This window comes from Berghia stephanieae, chromosome 7 (assembly GCF_034508935.2).
Source record: "Berghia stephanieae isolate SIO BIC M18660-M18661 chromosome 7, UCSD_Bste_1.3, whole genome shotgun sequence".
In the NCBI taxonomy this organism is placed as follows: Eukaryota; Metazoa; Mollusca; class Gastropoda; order Nudibranchia; family Aeolidiidae; genus Berghia; species Berghia stephanieae.
In genome coordinates, this window is record NC_088366.1 from 3,708,997 (window position 1) to 3,730,527 (window position 21,531).

The 21,531-nt window shown below is 33.9% G+C and overlaps 1 protein-coding gene across 1 annotated transcript in view; it reads left to right on the forward strand.

Moving 5' to 3' along the window:
* The first annotated feature begins 9,811 nt into the window (after nucleotides 1–9,811).
* LOC144976376 (cilia- and flagella-associated protein 418-like) overlaps nucleotides 9,812–21,531 on the forward strand; it is a 12,511-nt gene continuing 791 nt past the window's right edge. The window contains exons 1-6 of the mRNA XM_078920637.1: nucleotides 9,812–10,092; nucleotides 12,696–12,774; nucleotides 13,944–14,017; nucleotides 15,091–15,156; nucleotides 19,554–19,702; nucleotides 20,619–21,531. The exon at nucleotides 20,619–21,531 is cut by the window's right edge and continues 791 nt beyond it. Coding sequence (XP_078776763.1) covers nucleotides 9,953–10,092; nucleotides 12,696–12,774; nucleotides 13,944–14,017; nucleotides 15,091–15,156; nucleotides 19,554–19,702; nucleotides 20,619–20,722 — 612 coding nt within the window. The 5' untranslated portion in view covers nucleotides 9,812–9,952 and the 3' untranslated portion in view covers nucleotides 20,723–21,531. The remainder of the gene's footprint in view (nucleotides 10,093–12,695; nucleotides 12,775–13,943; nucleotides 14,018–15,090; nucleotides 15,157–19,553; nucleotides 19,703–20,618) is intronic.

Sequence of the window (21,531 nt, forward strand, 5' to 3'; positions counted from 1 at the left end):
TGGAGATTGTTACAATCGTTGATATTAAGAGACTTCAGGATAATATTTAAAACAGTTCTTTACAATATATAATTATAATGATAAGATCATGTATGAGAAATTTTGATAATGAATAAAAGGATGGTTAGGATTTGTTATGAATTTGAAGACTTGTGTACGGCATAGTTTTATGCTTCCTGTGTTTTGTACCTACTTAATTTCATAGGTTGTATCAGTGTAAATGTTGCTGCTCAAAGCTCGAACAAATAAATAATAATGTGAAGTTGAATGTAAGCGTCAATTTAATTACAAAAACAGATTAAATGAACGTTTCGGGTTTCCCCTTTATCAACAACACAGGATGAATGGAACACCACAGATGAATGAGATGATATGGTAGTGGCATAGCTACGCCACTACCACATCATCTCATTATCGTGTGTTTCATTCATCCTGTTTGTTGATAAAGGAACCCGAAACGTTCATTTGATCTGTTTTTGTAATTAAATTGAAGCTTACATTCAACTTCACGTTATTATTTATTATTAGGTTGAATCAGCCCTGTCTGATCGACAACTACATTCCATCATACCAGTATATTTATGTACCGTGGAATTTGGTGACTAAGACCAACCCCCCCAATGTGCCCAAATGTATTGTTGTTGTGATTCCATTCCATCTTTTTAATTCATATATGATTGCATATATATTGCGTTGTTGTGATTCCATTCCATCTTTTTAATTCAACAGACCATGTCATAAAAAACGCCTTTTTTACATCCTTTGTATACATTCCAATAAATTAATTGCAACGTTTTATATAATTTGATTTTATACTCTTTTTCTTTTAAATACCGTATATTATGGTTATTTAATATGTTATTGTTATGGTCTCCTTTATTCCATGGCAAAAGAAAAAATAATGCTTACATTCCATTTTAAATTTTGACTTTGACATTTTTAAAAATGCATCTTATGAACATTTATTTTTATCTCTCTGTTTTTTTTTTTTGTTTTTTTGTTTTGTTTTTTTCTTTTTCAAGTACATAATTAATCACAATTTTAAGTAATATCAAATTGAGTGTTGTGAAATAAGCGAATAAATTAATCATTTTCCAGCATTCGGTCTCCTATCCTCCAATAGTGGCTACTTGCTGTGTCTTCTATCTTCTTTTATCTGTTATCCGACTTGCTCTCTGTCTTTGTCTTGAAATGAGATTACTTGTCCCAGCCCTAGCCCTGGGAGGGAAAGGGTCGAATGTATAGTTACAGTTTTGGGAGAAAATATTTCTCTCCTTGTAAATCATATCTGTTATATTTTTGGTTTTTATTATAATTATTTGTAAATATATGAATGTATGTCTCTTACTGGAGTCCTGTGCTTATGTCTGGATGAAACTTTTAGATGAACTCAAGACTCGTGTGCTCTTGGAATCTACACCTGTTCCCTATTTGAACCATTCCCCTTTGTCTTCCTTTTTCTTGTGTGCTTATAGTTACAAATCTAAGATTTTTTTTTTTTTTTTTGACCATCCCAATTTCGACCTATTTACTGGGGCTGAAATGACCTATACGAGCGCTGTAAAACTGTTAAAAACAATCTTTTTTTCCAACTTAACAAAACTGTTGTCTTTTTTTTTTTTACATATTTGCCAGACATTTTCACCTCAGATATCAATCGACAGAAATGATCTCAAACTTGTCAAAATTTATTTAATAAATGAAAATAAATAAATAAATTCCTTTTATTCATCCCAAATGGGGAAATTTTGTCTTTTTTTTTCTAACCCAAGGCTTTAAAAAAAAAGGTGTCAATTTAAAGATTTTTTGGACATATCTGGAGTTCTTTTAATAGACAGACAGATTAAAAAAGTTTTATGGCTAAAATATACACAATTTTTTCTGTCAGTGTTTTGTTTGATATTTGAACGCTGCTGATGTTTAATAAAGTTGTGAGTAATTCTAGTTGATTGATGTCATCATAATGCCTTGTCCAATTTTGATATCACAATGTTTTATAATAGCTTAGATTTAACATAATATCGACAAATTCGTTATACTTCACCATGCTATGTGACATCTGTACATGAACATAATGGGGAAATTCTGTGGCCGAATTCATGGACCTGATCAGCCACATGTTCTATAAATATGTGTAGTATTATGGTTAACCATTATACTACATGTACATATATATGAGTAGCTGTGAAGAATCTGTTCTCATGAGTCATAGTTTCTTTACTGTTTTTTTTCTTCAAGTTTCGATGATTAATTAGAAGAGCGAAAAACAAAATTTGTTGCATTTCACATGAACTCAACAGATACTCACGCCTCGTTTTCTGTGCAAATTTGCGTGATTTTAAAAGCTATTTTGTAAGGTTGGGCATCAGGTTTTTTGCACGAGGCCACAGAATTGTGTTTGCAGTTTAATTTAATTTCACCATAATAATTGTGAGATATTTTCCAATGTTATACAGATTTTTACAAGTAGTGAATACAATAATGACCAATACATACCAGATTTCCCTTCTTGCCAAAATCACGGGAAGAGGTAATGAGGAATTTCTCCAGTCTTTGACTTATAACTGCCATTTTATTTTGGCATTTCGTTTGGCCAATAATAAATGAATGCAGGGGTTAGATCGGATAATGGAAATGAATTTAGAGTCAAAGTCAGGAAATTTAAGTTATATTGTTTTGCTTTAGTGGTGATAATGTGCAGTTTCTTGGAATTCATACAATTGAAATATCTTATTTCTGACATTTTGCCTTTAAATTCAGTTTTTTAGGTTTTATGTCTTGTCCAGTTTTCTATTTCTTTATTCAATTTTTCCTTTAAAACCACCGAAGATTTATTTGTATACTAGAAAGATTAAAGAATGTTTACAGTGAAAATAATGAAATACTTGTTTCTATTTTAATGACAGTATAAGTATAAGCCACAAATTAGTCATCATGATGGAGCAGGTAAATTCATTAAAATTAAAATTTTGTTTAAAAAGAAAGATAGAATTAATATTTCATAACAACAAAAATGTTTTGTTTCTTTTAGAATTAAATTTAATGTTTCATCCTTTGATACGAGAATTGTTTGGGGTTTTTTTTTATTAAATGAATACTTGTTCAATAAATACCGTTTTGAACTCAAAATTCATTTTGTTGAAACTCAAATTTTACACGATTTGTTGACGAACAGAGAAGAAACGATTTCCCATTTTCTATTTCAGAACCAATTTGTTGCCAAACGAATCTCTCCAATTTGTTTTTAATTTTTTTTTTTTTTGGATAAAACAAGGCGAGCTAAAATCCTAATTGTTATTATACATTTTATACATATAAGTATACATACATAATTTGTTTATGCATATATTTCTCCAACACACAAACCAGTGCTTGGTTCTCACATTGGCGTTGTTCACACAGTATTGAAGTATTCCATTTGTAGAAGGACATCATAGCTAAGCATACAATAATGTAGTTGTAGACGGGTTATTTAATGCAACATTTGGTAATTTTGGTCGCCTGGGGTTGTTATGGCCACTTCGGATTTTCTGGGTTTTTTTCTTTATTCATTTTTCAATTTACATTTTTACTTTTAGTTTTGATTAGTTTTTATGGGTTTTTTTTCTCAATTATATTTATTTAATTATTTTTCGCTTGTTTTGTCTACTTTAAAAAAAAATATTGCAGTGTTATTATATTTAAAAAGGAGGAAAGATGGGAATAAGTTATTATTTTTAACAGAAATACGCTTTGTATTTATTTTAGCATTTTCTTTTTCTTTTTTTTTGGAATTGAAAATTTGGCCATAATTGCCTCGGACGGTCCAAATTAGCCCAATTTATGATGATGGATATTAAAACACCACAAGTATTGTGAATGTCTTACCTCATTTATTGGGATTTGAGAGAGAAGTGCAAAACTGTTGACCTTATAATATTGGTTCATTATTATTATTGTTACACGTATTATTATTATTATTATTATTATTATTATTATTATTATTATTATTATTATTATTATATTATTATTATTATTATTATTATTTTGTTTGTTGTTGTTGTTGTTGTTGTTGTTGTTTTGTTTTGTTGTTGTTGTTATTATTATTTTATTATTGTTATTATTGTTTTATTATTATTATTATTATTATTATTATTATTATATTATATAATTATTATATTATTATTATTATTATTATTATTATAATTATTATATATTATTATTTTATTATTATTATTATTATTATTATTATTATTATTATTATTATTTATTATTATTATTATTATTATTATTATTATTATTATTTTATTATTATAATAATAATAATAATATTATTATAATATATATATTATTATTATTATTATTATTATATTATTATTATTATTATATATTATTATTATTATATTATTATTTATTATTATTATTATATATTATTTTATTATTTTATTATTTTCTTCTTCTTCTTCTTCTTCTTCTTCTTCTTCTTCTTTCTTCTTCTTCCTTCTTCTTCTTTCTTCTTCTTCTTCTTCTTCTTCTTTCTTCTTCTTCTTCTTTCTTCTTCTTCTTTCTTCTTCTTTCTTCTTCTTCTTCTTCTTCTTCTTCTTCTTCTTCTTCTTCTTTCTCTTCTTCTTCTTCTCTTCTTTCTTCTTCTTCTTCTTCTCATCTTCTTTTCTTCTTTCTTTTCTTCTTCTTCTTCTTCTTCTTCTTCTTCTTTCTTCTTCTTCTTCTTCTTCTTCTTCTTTCTCTTCTTCTTCTCTTTCTCTTCTTCTTCTCTTCTTCTTCTTCTTCTTCTTCTTCTTCTTCTTCTTCTTCTTCTTCTTCTTTCTTCTCTTCTTCTTTTCATTCTTTCTTCTTCTTCATTCTCTTTTTCCTTCTTCTTCTTCTTTCTTCTCTTCTTCTTCTTCTTCTTCTCTTCCTTTCCTTTTCTCTTCTTTCTTCTCTTCTTCTTCTTCTTCTTCTTCTTCTTCTTCTTCTTCTTCTTCTTCTTCTTCTTCTTCTTCTCTCTTCTTCTTTCTTCTTCTTCTTCTTCTCTTCTTCTTCTTTCTTCTTCTCTTCTTCTTCTTTCTTCTTTCTTCTTCTTCTTCTTCTTCTTCTTCTTCTTCTCTTTCTTCTTCTTCTTCTTCTTCTTCTTCTTCTTCTTCTTCTTCTTCTTCTTCTTCTTCTCTTCTTCTTCTTCTTCTTCTTCTTCTCTTCTTCTTCTTCTTCTTCTTCTTCTTCTTCTTCTTCTTCTTCTTCTCTTCTTCTTCTTCTCTTCTTCTCTTCTTCTTCTTCTTCTTCTTCTCTTCTCTTCTTCTTCTTCTTCTTCTTCTTCTTCTTCTTCTTCTTCTTCTTCTTCTCTTCTTCTTCTTCTTCTTCTTCTTTTCTTCTTCTTCTTCTTCTTCTTCTTCTTCTTCTCTTATTCTTCTTCTTCTTCTTCTTCTTCTTCTTCTTATTATTATTATTATTGTCATCATTTTAATTTAATGTCATCGTTATAATTTGTTTGAATACTATCTTTGTCGTGCCCAAACTATATTTGTTGTATGAAAATATCCATTATCTATAGTTAGACACGGAATCACTTGAGAATACAAGTACAAGATAAAATTGTATTGAAAAGATTTGCATGATAATCACCAGTTATTCTAGTTCTAGTGTGGCCGATCTGCTTTGACCTCAGCTTGGATACGCCAAGGCGACTGCAGAGAAACGCGGATCTGACTAAAACATGAAAAATCTTTTCTTTATTTTTTCTTCTTTTTTTTTAAATTTATTTTATTGAGACAAATATTTTATGAATGGATGATTAAACATTCCTACCGAAATGCAGCCTGTATTTCCCAATAGTTTAGTGAAAGTTTGGATTCAACAAAATTCCACAGATGGTTAGACAGTGAATAATTAGATTTTTTCCTTTTCTTTTATCTTACCGGATCTTACTTGTTATCTGTCGGTCTTACTTGATTTTTAAAAAAATACTAATATCATACATAACTTTATCAGCAATTTTTTTTTCTTTCTTGTTTTTTTTTTTTTGTTTTGTTTTTTAATTCATGAGCATTTTCCTTGGAGAGCCAACTTCATTATTGTTGGGAGTAGGTAGGCTATATTAAAGGCTAGCTAGAAGCAGAGTGGCAAAGTGATAGTTTAGGTAATGTGGGTATTTTAGGATATGTGTGTGTGTGTGTGTGTCCGGGGGGGGGGGGGGGGTGTGATGTTGCGAGAGAGAGAGAGAGAGAGGAGAGAGAGAGAGAGAGAGAGAGGGGGGGGGGGGGGGGGGGGGGGGTGGCGTCAATCTACAAATGTTTTGGTTTTTTTTAGATTCATGAATTAAATTCGAAATTTTCATCTTTTTTTTGTTTGTTTTGCGGTCTAAAACGTTTTTAATGATTTAATATTTTTTATGTGATTTAACCGAAATTCGCAGTTTGCATGTTAAAATTAAAATTAAATGACATTTTGTAATAAATTTTTAAATAATTAAATTCTTTGTGTTTGTTTTGATTGATGACAATTGTCCTGTAGCGGCTCCTTTGACCTATTATTAGTGTGCCGGTGTGTTCTTTCAAAGTTAAAAACTGAGTGGGGTTCCAGACCTCCCATAGTGGGAAGGGAGGTCCTTATCGTGTCTTCAATCCCCCTATATCTGTTTTCCAACTTGATTTCTGTCTTTGTCTTGGAATTAGATTACTTGGTTTTGTCCTGGCCCTGGCCAGATACCCTGACTGAGAGGGAAACAGTCAAATGTATAGTTAGTTTTGGGAGATGATATTTTTGTCCTTGTAAATCATCTCTCTGTTATGCACTGTATTATGTTTTGTTTACATATTATAGGTATAAGATCTGTAAACATTTGAGTGTATTCCTCTTAGTGGGGACCTGTGCTTGTGTCTAGATGAGACTTTGAGGTGATCTCAAACTAAGTACATACTTTGATAGTGTGCTCTTGGAATCTATATCTGTTCCCTATTTGAACCAATTCCCCTTTGTCTTATCTTTTCTTGGGTGCCTTAATTGTAATTCTAGAACTTTTTACTTTTCCCATTTTCTTCCTTTTTAATGGCGCTGATATGACCTTAATGTGTTGCAAGCGCCGAAAAACCCTTAAAGACAAAAAAAAAAAAAAAAAGAATCAATAACATTTTCCAAAGTAAAAAAAAAAAAGAAGATATAATAATATATATATATATTATATATATATATATATATATATATATATATAATTATATATATATATATTGTAGACTTTTATAAAGCACACTATCCACTACACGTTCTCAAAGTATTTTAAAGGAAGTTTCAAGCCAACAGGAGCACTTAACAAATAGGACAAGGCATAAAATTAACAAAATTTTAAGGAGCAGGCACCAGTGTAAGATAAAGATCTTAACGTGTGTATGAAAGGTGACAGATAAAGCAATAAAGAAAAATAGAAGAAAAAAAAGACCATCCCAAAAATACTTTACCTCGACTGGGGATTGAACCTCAGACCTTCTGATTACTGGTCAGACGTGCTACCACTGCATGTCTGACTGGTCATCAGAAGGTCTCAGGTTCAATCTCCAGTCGAGGTAAACTCATTTCTTGGGATGGTTTTTTTCCCTTCTTTTTTTTTCTTTCTTGCGTTGTCTGGCACCTTTCATACACACGTTAAGATCTTTAGGACAACACATGATGCTTGAAATTACAAATTTTTTTTCAAGAGACAAGCCTGTTTACGATCAGGCACTCATTCTACACATGAGTATGGTGAGAGAATGCGAGTAAAGAGCCCTTTTCAAGGACTCAACTTTGTGCTGCCCAGAAGGGGAGTCAAACCCGGGACCTATAGTTCTAAGGGCCACTCATATCACTTGACCACTTATGAAATAAAACGTTTCCATAGTGGGCAGGGGGGGGGGGCACTTACTGTGTCTTCTATCCCCCTATATCTGACATGCTTTCTGGGAGGGGTTCCTGACCTCCCATACTGGGCAAGGAGGGACTTACCGTGTCTTCTATTCCCCTATTGTTTTCCAACATGCTTTTTGTCTTTGTCTTGGAATGAGATTGCTTGGTCTGTCCTGGCCCTGGCCAGATACCCTAGCTGGGAGGGAAACAGTCGAATGTATGGTTAGAGTTTTGGGGGATTATACTTTTTGAACTTGTAAATCATTTCTCTGCTATCTAATATTTGTTGTTTTGAATTTATATTGTAAGTATTTGAGTGTATTCCTTTTAGTGGGATCATGTGCTTGACTGTGGATGAGACTTTTAGTGATCTCAAACTGCACAATGATATTATGCTGTGTGAATCTACATCTGAACCATTTCCCCTTTGTCTTACTTTACACGTGTACTTTCAATTGTCATTCTTGAACTTTTTTACTGTCCCAATATCTTCATTTTACTGGGATTGACATGATATAAATGGGTCGCAAAAACCTTAAAAACAAAAACAACAATTTCCCCCCCCCCCCCCCCCCCCCCCCGCAATCTTCCTTTTTTTTTTTTTTTTTTTTTTTTTGGACGCTGATTTGACTTTAATTTGTCCCAAGAGCTGTAAAACCTCTGAAACCAAAAACAAAACAAAAAGTAAATGTTCAACAGGATCAGTCCGTAAAGTAAATACAGTAAAACCAAGAAGCCCATACATTGTCTGTTCACCTGGAGTAAAACCAATCCCTTAATCCTTTCCTTACCACCAATTTTCAAAATTTTCCCCAAACCTTCACACCCTCCCAACACAAAAACAGACATTTCTTACTCAAACAGAAAAGCAACAAGCACATTCTATACATAATATTGTTCGACAATATGAACTCTATTACAGAATGTCAAGTTTTATATAGCTAGAGCGAAAAGATATGAAATCTGGATGTGAAAAGTGACGGTTGCATCGTAACAAATGTGACGATTTCCCAATAGGTGGTATGGAGAGGGTTAATTGTTTGCGGCTGTATGACACTCGCCAAAAAGGCCAGGATCCAAGTCCTGCTCTGAACGACGAATCATTAAGTCCTTAGAAACGGCTCTTTACTCGCATTCTGTCACTGTAGTTGTGTGTAAAAGGAGTACATGGCTATTTTAAGAGCATTGCCTCGGTTCCCCCCCCCCCCCCCCCCCCCCCCCCCCAAAAAAAAAAAGATGGAATCGCCAGACAGGCATCAGGTCCCATTCTTACATGTTAAGTGTTGCTGTTGGCAGCAGCTTCTTATGGTTCACACTACTATGTTATGACGATCGACCTAATCAGCAAAGTCCGGTCCGCATTCGGCTGTTGGCTAGTGACCCTCTGCAAAGCGCTTTGAACACGTTTGTAACAAATTAATCTAAGTCAGCGGACAATGAGTATGGGGGTTTATATTGTTCCGGCGATCAGGCTGGAGAATCCTAATTTTTTCCAGTTCGACTTAAATATGTGCTCGTCGATCCAGCCAGTTACTTACACGGCGTGTTTCATTATCGCGTTTACCATTTATTTGCTCTTGTCAGTATGTTGAAAAACCACAGACGACTAGATTGTATGAGCAGTGATTATGAGTGAGCCTTTTTGGGAGTAAAGGGACAAAACTATTTAATCAATTATCATTTGTAATGATTTACACAGTTGTTTCCCTTAGACCATAACGGATTCTTGTTTGGTTTCTAAACTCTGATTGAAAACTATCGGGATGAAGATCAGGCGGTTGTATTCATATTTCTTATGTCAATTTCTATGGGGAAGGTACTGGAATAGTTAACAAACCAAAGATTTGGCTAAATGGCAGTACGTTCATTTCATAACCCCGTATCTATTCTCACTCAAACCCAAATTTTCTACCGATCAACTTCACTGCTTATAGTTTTCAGCAGTTTATTGTATACATTTTTCATGTAAAAATTGCGGATCTATTTTCGTTTCACCGGTTTACATAGTGATGATAAACAATGTCATATTTATTCTCTTGACATTACAATCAAAGCCTAATTTCTGGGTCATTTGGTTGGCATTGTATTTCAAAACAAATCCGAAATGGAAAAAGACATTGATGATTTGCTAGACGAGGTGGAATCAAAATATGTAAATCGTTCCAGAAAGACAGAATCCAAACCGAAAACAGAGAACCATGTATCAGTATCAGTACCACAATCAAAACCAAAGCCAAAACAAAGGTATTTATTTATTTATTTATTTATTCATACATTTATTTCCCAATTGATGGTTTCAGATCAACACTTGAAGTCTCAAGTCTGAGATATAGATCAAAATTTTTGTTGAAATGGTTTTTTTTTTTAATTTAAAATTCTGCTTTATTGATGATTAGATAACGAAGTGGTTATTCAGAGTCGACTCTGGATCACTGTAGGCAGTTATTCAGAGTCGACTCAGGATAACTGTAGATGGTTATTCAGAGTCAACCCTGGATAACCATGTGTACAGATATTTAGAGCCGAGTATTATCGAGTTGAGTTCTTGCGAGATGAGTTTCTTTCAATTTGATACCAGTTTACTACGGTTATTTTGTGACTTTGGCAATTTTAGTGCCAAATTCTTAAAACTTGGTGATTTTTCAACTTCAGTCGCTTATAAATAAGAATCTTTAATCAATTGCAAAACATATTCCATCAACAAAGCAAATTTCAATTAGCTTGTAAACAATCATTTCTTAAATCGATCAGCCTAACTTATTTTCTCTCTATTACCAAATGATATCTATAAACATAATATGAAGATAGAAGGGTGGCTGAGAGAGAGAGAATTAATGAATTGATTTTTTAAAAAAATTGTTTTATAATTAGACACAAGTTGTAATGAATTCTATTAACAAATTCAGAACAATCAAACAAAAACAAAACAAAACTTAAAAAGGAAGAAAAAAAAAAAGATACGCTTATAAACCTTATAAAATCGCCAAATGAATGTATTATCATGTTACAGCTAAAAAGTACACAAATATTTACACCCATTTGCTCCATCCCCTTCCCTTTCGATCATCTTCTCATTCATGGCCACCATGTGTCTTGTGCTGCCTTTGACATTTGGCGCCAGCGTGTCTAGACTAACGTCATAAATAAAGGAGTGTCACCAAAATTCATACAAATGAGCAGAGGTGTCAAAAAATGATAGAAGGCATATTATTGTTTTTTTTCCCCCTGAACTACCACTGAGCAGAAAATGTTTGACATGACAAAAAACAACGGAACATTTATGAACAAATCCTAAAATCCCAGAAATCCGCGGTCCCCACTATATTAAAAAATTTTTTTTTTTTTTTCAAAATCTCGACAATTTGCAAAAAATTGCAAATTTTGCGGCCGCAATGCAAATCACCGATGCAAAAAACTGCCATGACAGAAGAGACAAGAAAATACCAAAAAGTAAAACGATTTTTTCCCGTAGGGTTAAACAGAGGTGGGAGAAAAGAAAAAAAAAACCCAGAAAAACCGTGTGGTTGGTAACTGGAAGTTCATCACTCATAACTGTCTACAGTTATTCAGAGTCGACTCTGAATAACTGTCTACGGTTATTCAGAGTCGACTCTGAATAACCGTAGACAGCTATTCAGAGTCGACTCTGAATAACCGTAGACAGTTATTCAGAGTCGACTCTGAATAACCGTAGACAGTTATTCAGAGTCGACTCTGAATAACCGCAGCCTTAGATAAAGATACGTCTAATTCAAACTAAGACCTATCTAGATAATAGACAATAGAAAATGAATATAAAGGTAATTTCCTAACTCTTATATTTGTAAAAAAAAATTATAAAAAAAAATCTATTGGATCAACAGGATAATGGATACTTACATCGAGGCAATTCATAAATATTATAAACGTTTCTTCCTAGATCATGTTTCCAAATATCCAATTATCTGCTGACATTCCTGAACTGATGGTGTTTATAGAATTTGGATTATTTGCTTCTCTTATTTGACAGAGCAATTCAAAATTATTTTGTTTATAAGTGCCATTGATTATAGAGTGTGTTCCAGACTGTAAATTGCTCTAGAATTGGCTTAGAGCGTCTTTGTTGTGTTGTGGTATGACGATCAATCAATTTCTGCCCAGCAAGTACATGGTTCTAGTCCCGCTGAAGGTGGTGCAACGTAGTTCCTTGAAAAAAGACTCCATACTCAGGTGTAAAATGAGTACCTGACTGGTGATAACTTTGTCGGTGTAGAAAAAAATGACTGTGGTAGTGGCTTACAGGCGGCATGTCTTATCCTACGTTTTCAGTGACGCTGTTGGCTCGGGACCCCTCTTAAAAGTTTTGAATAATATTCTGAAATTGATTGTAAGCTTCAATTTAATTACAAAAACAGATCAAATGAACGTTTTGGGTTTCCACTTTATCAACAAAAAGGATGAATGAAACACCACAGATGAATGAGATAATGTGGTGTTTCATTCATCCTGTTTTGTTGATAAAGGGGAAACCTGAAACGTTCATTTGATCTGTTTTTGTAATTAAATTGAAACTTACAATCAATTTCACAATAATTTTTATTTCTTCGAGCTTCGAGCAGCAACATTTACATTAAAAGTTTTGAGGATATTGAATAGATTTTGAACATTATATGAGCTTATTTAAAAGAATAAAACGGGTTTGCTGCATTCTCTAAGCTCTCCGATAAATTATGTTAAACCCTTTTCACAATGGAAGACAGACTACATTTGACTGCTTTGGATTTTCATTGAATTTCATAATGGGCTACACTTTACCACACGATCTTTTCATTTCAATACTGATGCTGATATCTTAAATGGAATTTCAGAAGCACAGTGGATGATGCCATAAATGATATCTTAGACCTTGACATAGATGATGATGTCGATGCCTCCACTAAAAAGGCAGTAAGTTGGTTGTCCTTTCGTGAAACGACCCCCCTTCTCTCTGCCTGTCTGTCTGTCTGTCTCTCTCTCTCTCTCTCTCTCTCTCTCTCTCTCTCTCTCTCTCTCTCTCTCTCTCTCACTCACTCTCTCTCTTTCTCTGTCTATCTATATCCATCTCTCTCACTCCTTTCCTAGTTCTCTTTTACTTGCGGTAAGTGGGTTGTCCTTTCGTGAAACGACCCCCCCTTCTCTCTGCCTGTCTGTCTGTCTGTCTGTCTCTCTCTCTCTCTCTCTCTCTCTCTCTCTCTCTCTCTCTCTCTCCCTCTCTTTCTCTCTTTCTCTCTCTCTCACACACACACTCTCTCTCTCTCTCTCTCTCTCTCTCTCTCTCTCTCTCTCTCTCTCTCTCTGTCTATCAATACATCTATCTATATGTCTATCTATATCCATCTCTCTCACTCCTAACTCCTTTCCTAGTTCTCTTTTACTTGCCCAATGAAACTACAAGTACACATACACAAACAATCACACACACACACACACACACACACACTTACATACAAATGTAACACATACATACATACATACACACACACACACACACACCCTTACACATGTATACATTTATTGTAACGTGAACTAACAAGGAGCTTATTGATTTATTGACAAAGAATTACGTTAAAGTTAAAGAGCATTTATTTTACTTTTTTAGCATTAATATAAGAAATAATATTATGATTTATGAATGGCACCAGTATTTTTTTCTTTTAATGTTTTACAGTACTATTTTAATGTTTTACAGTACTATTTTAATGTTTTACAGTAAATTTACAGTACTATTTTTTGGAGAGAAAATGTATATAACCACATGTAATGTCGTAAGGAATTTTAAAGGAATGAGTGCACATTTTGTAGGATTCATTTCACATTTTTAAGGAATCATTGCAAAGAGTCAAAGATCGCTAAATCTAGAAAGACTGTACATCAAAGAGTTATTGAAAGTTATTGAAAACAGCCGAGGCACCACAGTTGTGAGACTTCGGGACAAATGATTCCCAAAGTAAGTAGCAAGTAGAAGATATTGTATCAAATACTGGTAGGATGGTATAAGACCAACACAAATGACTTATTTAATGAAAATCAAGTGGTGTCAGTACTTAATGTCAAATTTGTCATTCCTTTTCCCGCAGATATCCAGTAACAGTACCAATGTTTTGTCAAAATCCACGACTCCTCCAAGTGGAAGAAAAGAGGCAACAAAAAAGTAAGACAAGTGAAAGCTGTGAAAAAATTTAAAGCAAACAAACAAACAAGCAAGAAAATGTACTTACGAACTCACTAAACTTAATAATTCAGAAGTTAGCACATGCTTCTTGAATGTTTGTTTTGTGATGGTCATAGAAATGGAAGATACAAACTAGTAAAACATCTGTGCAAGTTTTAAAGGTTTTACATGTCAAACGTCTGCATTGGTCCTGGATGGCATCCTTGGTCAAGACATTTACGTTGCGCTGCACTGCGGCTGATGCCTGGGTTATTCCAGTCTTCCCTTGGAATAGACCAAAGAGACAAATTTCCCCTATGGGATGAATGAAGGGAATTTTATTTATTTAAAAAAAAACAATTTTTTAAATAAGACCTCAGTTACAGAGTGTAGAATTCAGGGATGCCCTTTTTCCAGCTAAAACCAGAAAACCAGCTTTTTGAAATTTTCCGTCTGATCTTGTTGGGTTTTGGTGATTTGATTTTTTAAAAGATGAAAGCATTGGTTGTTTAAAGGCAGCAGTTAAGGGGAATCTGGATGGAATTGTATCCTTTTTTATGATTTAAGGGTGATACCATTTGATGAAAAAAAGCTTTGCTCGAAATGTTTTCATAATGTTCTTTACAAGAAACTTGTTCAGCCTTTTGATTTTAGCAAAGGGCATCCCTTATGATATTGTTGAAAAGAAATTTTGAAAATTGGAAGCTTCAGCAAATTGTAATATGAAATAATAGAATCTTGAATTCGTTTATTAAATTTTTTATAAATTATATCCACAGTTTTGTCAGGCACAATTTGCCATTCATAATCAGTCCCAATTCTTCATTTATAAATTTCCAGCAGGTTGTATTGAGTTGAGCTTCCATGTCATACAGAACAGTTTGCCTGTTTATACTTAACTTTTGCATCATTGTCATAACAATATCTGTAACTGCTTACTGTTTGGTAATCCTTTACATCTGAGTTGAGTAGAGTATTTTAAGACATTGTAAGCCGGGTGATGACTTATTTGAATTTTTCATATAAGGAATGACTTGTAATTTGTTTCATTGATTTATGTCATTTTCCCATAGATGCTTTCCTGTGTTTTATGGAGGTAGCAATGATGAAACAGGACTTGGAACAACAGTGAAACCTCGGTGAGGCTAACAGTTTCTTATCACCATTTTAATTTCTGAACAAAATCATAAGAGACTTTGTTTTTTTCCTGAAACCCCAACCAACAAAATTATAAAAACAGGAAAAAAAAAAAGAAAAACCCTCCAAAAAAAAAAAAATGAAAACAAAAACAGAAATACAAAAAAAACAACAAAAAAAACAAATAACAGTAACAGAATTGATGATCGGTACACAAGCGAGCAGCTAAGTAATGTAATGTAAATTTTTATTTGTTAACACTTCGAACTGGACATTTTTGTCAAAATAATCAATTCATCTTATAATAAATCTCTCAAATTACTGTAACCTTAATATACTGATTTCCGTCCACATCCTTTGTCTTTACTTCTTGTCTTCATATAACAATATTAACAATATATGAAAGTGAGTATTCAGAAAAACCCTAATATAGCGCCATGTGTGGGACCAGGTAACAATATCAACCAATAATTTTATCTTAATTTGATTTTGTCTGATTTTGTCATTAAGTTGGTGATAAATGATGTTGGTAGTATATCGATATGACTTTAACCCATAGAGGCCTGCTTCCCCTGGAGTCGCCCGCGACTGTTGAGGCCCGCATCGCCCGTCATCGCCAGCGGCCCCCGAGAAAAAACGGATCATGTTTACTTTGTTATTGCAACGAATCACTTCGTTTTATTCTAAACCGGAAACATCGTAAACGTAATGCGATCGTTCTATTTCCGTTTCCTTTTTACCGCACGTTTATATCGTTGATAGCAAGTGAGTAATCGAATTCAGAACAGGGTTGCCAGTTTGGCATTTTAAATGCCAGATTCCAAAAATCTGGCATTTTTAAAAACCGTTTGGCATTCGAAAAATCATTTGGCATTTGGCATTTTCATTTGGCATTTTTTTTCTTGTATATTATACTTCAAATGACACCTTTTCTTAATTATTTCTAAACGCGTAAAAACAAACATCTTCACATTTCTTTTTCATTCTTAAAATCCAACCGTGGTGTAGTGGTTTAGCACTCCACTTAGTAGTAAGTAGGTAAATAATTACCCCAACAGGAAATTTAGTATGATTCAAAAAAAAAAAAAAAAAAGAAAAAGAAAAGAAAACACGCAAGCCACCAGGATATGATAATAAATTGTCTATCAAAAGTGAGTAGTTTTCTTAGTGGGGGTGGGAGTCAACAGACTTTGGCGAGTGTTTTGGCATTTTTTGAGTCTTCCCCTGGCATTTTGTTGAAAAATAATCTGGCAACCCTGTAGGGCTTTCCTACCCGGGTAATTTATTACCCGGGTAGAATCCGGGTAATGGTTCCCAATTACCCGGGTACCCGGGTACCACCCATGAAAAGGGGAAGGGGGGTGGCTGATATGGCGGGGTTTTTTTTGTTTGTCTGTTTGGTTTTTGTTTTTTTTCTGTTTTTTTAAAGCATATCTTTATATGAACAAACTGTAGAAAAAGATATAACAAAATATTAAGAATCAAAACAAAAAATAAAGACTTTGCAACAACTCAACGATTGAGAAAATCAAGGCAAAAGGCAAAAGGGGTATAAAAAAAAAACTTCCTTCATTAGCAATTCTTGTTCAAAAAGATCAACTTGTCAATGTGGCTTTCACCGAGACAGCCTCTCTTAGCAGAATGATCCTTTAGCCTTGATCTGAGCCTTACATATTTTGCACATTGCGTATGATTTATCTTTTCTGTCAAAATAATTCCATGAAAGGGATTTTGTCTGGGACGACATAGTGACAAATGCGTGATTAATTACTCAGCGTCGCAATGTCGTGTGTGTGTGTGAAAACAATAGCTGGGGGGTGTTTTTATAGTCCCCATCTCGAGTTCTTGGAAGGACGTTCATTAGTTTCGCTTTCCGAGAGAATGTTGACTTCTTGGAATCAGGTTGATTCCTAACTTATTCCTAGCTATTCCTAACTTAAATATGATTGAATTATATTCTATAAACCAATAAAATAACGGATTAAAGAGAAATTGAAAAATACCCGGGTACCCGAGGATTCTACCCGGGTACCCGAAATATTCTGCAATACCCGGTACCCGGGTAGGACCCGGGTACCCGCACAGCCCTATCAGAAAACTGGCATTCCCGTACCTCACGAGTTTGTTGCGTGGCGCTAGAAATGATGTTTTGGAGAATGGTGTAGACGATGAAGAGGATTTTGGAACTGAAAGCGATATCGAACTAGAAAGAGAAGATGTAAACGATGGTGGGGATGGACAAGACGAGGTGTTAGCACCCGATCAAGGTGATTGGGACACTGAATCGGAGTCCGAGATTAACGAAAATGACGGGAATGGGGGTGCGGGAACGAGTTGTTTTTATTGATATTTTTTTTCCCAATTTATTGAAATCAAAACATGTCATGTTATATATCATTCGAAAGCAAATTTATCTGGCTATAAAAAGGAATTAAAATTATAATTTTATGTCATTTGGTTCTCGTTTAATAATTTTTAAACTTTGTGTTGGTATTTTTTTGTTAAGAGTTATGCCCCTTACACTTGGCCTCAGGGGAATATTTTTTAGTAAACACCGGGCCTCTATGGGTTAATTAGGTCCAAGGGTTTGAATCAGCCATTAGGAATTACGACGATACGCTCTTAGGAAAGGCATTGTGCACACATTTCCCTCACCTTATTGGAGATAGATGTTAAATTTGGAGGCTTCGTGGTGTAAAGCATTATTGTCATTGTCAGAAAATTATACAGTGCCTTACGATGTGCACGTGTCGTCCTATGTTTTGGATCTGCATTGTTTTATCAGCAAAATAAAAATTTATCTAGAACTCGATATTTCCCATGGATAAGCATAATGTAAATATACAATCTTTCTTTTGTTTATATTTTTTACAAGATGCTCAAAAGAAATGATTTAATATTCCATCATGTCATGTGATAACAATTAGCCAATCATTTAATTATTCTTATTTGTTGATGTTGTCTGTAATCTAGAGGCCTTTCAGCTTGTTCTCTTTGGCATTTCAATGTAAGTGTGGGTCTCTTTGTTTTTGGCTATGTGGTCTTCTGGTATGACACTCGCCTATGGACCAGAAGGTCATAGGTACGAGTTCCAGCTCTGAGCGGCACATAGCTGAGTCCTTGGAAAAGGCTCTTTACTAAAATGAGTACCTGGCCGTTTACAGTGTTGTCTCAATCGGAACAATAAATTGTGATATTGCCTAACAGGGGTCATGTCTCGTCCTACATGTAGACCTGTAAATTCTCAGTCAATTAACTGAAATCTAAATCAGTCAATTTGTCAAATTCAAATATTTTAAAAAAGAAAGAAACAAACAAATGAAGAAAGAAAGAATTCACAAATCGTAGTCAAATGAATGTAAAGTAATTAGGAGTGTTCCACAGCGTTACATATAGCTCACGGGGGCCGTTTATATTAATGATGGATATATTGCCAAGGCCAAGCTACGCTTTTTAGAATTGCCATGTCTGAACACATCCCAGTATATTTTCACACAGCCTTCATGAAATTATTTTTTCACTTTCCAAACCTGTCGTGATCCCAACGGTAGCCAATTTTAACTGAGCCACTGAGCGATAAATTTCACTGTTTCGTCCAAGCCAAAATTGACCACATTTACCTGGTGGGTCGTAAAAGTATGAAAAAGTAAAACGCGAAAGCCTGAAGTGCGTTATGTAGACACATTCAAATCGAAAGTTAGGATAGATTGCTACAAGCACATTTCAATTGCCTCACATTGTAAACAAACTGGTTGACCATTTCTTCACTGATTGGGTACCTAATTATAAGGACGACCTCAGGACCACTGTGGGCTTCATTCACCAGACCGGACTGACCATGTGACGTGACGGGAACGAAGAAGAAGAAGATAAGGAACAATGGTAAGTAGCCTAATTAATTCCTGCGCAAATTAGTTTTCTGCCATTGCTTTGCTCAAGCGAGCAATTGCTGTTTACTATTCATTTCGGTTCCTTGGATTTTTCGGCTATGACGAATTACGAAGAGTTTCAGTCAATTTTTATATGTTAAATGTTGCTGTTGTAAAGGGCTTTGAGCACATTTGGCTGTTGACTGTAAAGAAAAAACAGGTGCAAGAATGAATAGAACAACTTCAAAAAAGAACAAAATACCAAACACGGAACGTTTCGGACTCAACATCCTTCTTCAACCAATATTGTTGACTTCATATTTGCCAACCAGATGTGCCTAATACTTTGTCTGCCCTCTGTCTGCATTTAAAGTAATGTAATAAGTTTGGTTTTTTACCGTTTATGAAGTTTTCTTTTTAGTCTGAAACATTTTCTGTTTGGTATTTTGCCCATTTGCGAAGCTGTTATATTCATTCTGTATATTTCTTTTTATCATAGTAATAAATAATTAACTACATTTCATTCTCAGTGCCTGTGATCAACTACGCTGTACTGACTGTGATTTTCGCGTCTGCTCTTTTGACGACTTTTCATGGAAAAAAGATACGAATTACCTCTTTCTTCGCAATAATGTACCTGATTTTCAAAAATTGAAATCAAACCTTCGCAGACAAAAAGGTGATCTATCGTTCCATCTAATGACTGAATGCTTATTTATCATTAGCAATAACTAACAGCTCTGAGCAGTGCATAATTGAATCTTGGAAAAGGCTCTTTACTCACATTCACTGTCACTGTACACAGGTGTAAAACGAGTACCTGGCCATTAACAGTGTTGTTTCTGTCAAAAAATAAAATGGAACAATCGTCTTTCAGGTGTCATCCTATATATATTAAGTGTTGCTGTTAGCTAAGGACCCCTTGTAAAGCTGTTTGAGCACATTTAGTGGATATTGCCCAATATAAATGCTCCATTAAAAATTTTTTTTTTTTTAATTATCAGTTAACCATATGTCTATTGCTCATGATATTAAGAAAGATACTTATATAGCATAATGCGATTCAAAAAACTTAAAAGCATATGCTAAAAGTTTACAAACTGGAATGCATAGTATGTATATCTTTCATGTTCAGTTTTTTTATAAAGTTTATATATGAGTTGCTTACTATTATTTTGCCCTATACTATTTTAAAACTCAATGCTTTGCCATTCATTTCATGTTTTTCTAATGTTAAAAAGATATTTTCTTATATTTCACCTATCTGAGAAGGATAAATTATTCAGAGTCAATAGTGTTGTTTATACTGTACACTCCGGATAATCGCAACACCTTGGGATCAGTGAAAATGTTGCAATTAACCGAACGTTGTGATTAACCAAGATGCGATTATCCGGAATGGACTGTATCAAGCAATTTTTTTCTGAATTTAATATCGTTGTACAAGGATCTAAAAAGGCTTTATATGTATTGTACTTTGTGTTAAAATCACCTTAGTCATTATGAAAAAGAAGATATTGTAAAACATTGTAGTAAAATTTTGACAAACATATAATTGTGATGTTTACTCATTTATTTATTTATTCCCCATTCAGGTTGCAGGGCCTATTGTTGTCAGTGTTGCTGGAGGGATGTGTTTTCATTGCAAGAAATCTCTGACCCTAAATTAAAATGGGTTTGTGGGAAACATGCATTGTAGCGACAAATGGATTGACATCTTGATAATGTCGTCATTGTCAGCAAACATCCATGATATATATATATATATGAAAAGGTGTATATATGAAACTGTGATTAAGCAGTACGAAGAATACAGAGATGTCGGTTTATATGGCTCAAAAGAACTGCTAAGTCTATCCTTATCAATGAAAATGAAAGCAAATTGGGGGTGGGGGAAAAGGGGTAGAGGCGGACGAGGGCATAATAGAATTTTGTTCTCTTTGATTTTGTGTGCGATTATAATGAGTTTCCAGTATTCCTTCTATAGAAGTGCGATCGACTAGTGTCCTATCTAAAGGGTAGCAAGCAATTGCTATTGTTAATTTCACACTATAGATACCTGGATAAACTCTGGCTCTGTAAACCTCATGGCCTTGAAGTACTACTACTGTATAGAAGTATTTCAAAACCAGTGTCTGTGATCAGTCTCCTCTATTCGGTATTATTTCAGACTGAACAAGAGCCCTGAAAATTGAATTTAATGTGGAAACAGTTAAAACCATAAAATTTGATACACTTGTAATTTGCGAATTGACGTAAATTTTTCTCAATTCTTACTTATTAACATCCCATTATGATAGTTGGCATGTAAGCCAGCAACAAAGGTCCTCCATCTTCCTGTGTCCGTGGCCATCGTCTTCAGGGAGCTCCATATCATCCCTCACTCTCTCATCTCTCCTTTCGTTGTTCTCTCCAAGTAGTCTGTGGCCTTCCTCTTCTTCTCTTTCCTTCTGGTGGTCACTGCAGGGCAGTTTTGCTGATGTTTCCACTCCTCCATATTCATAACAT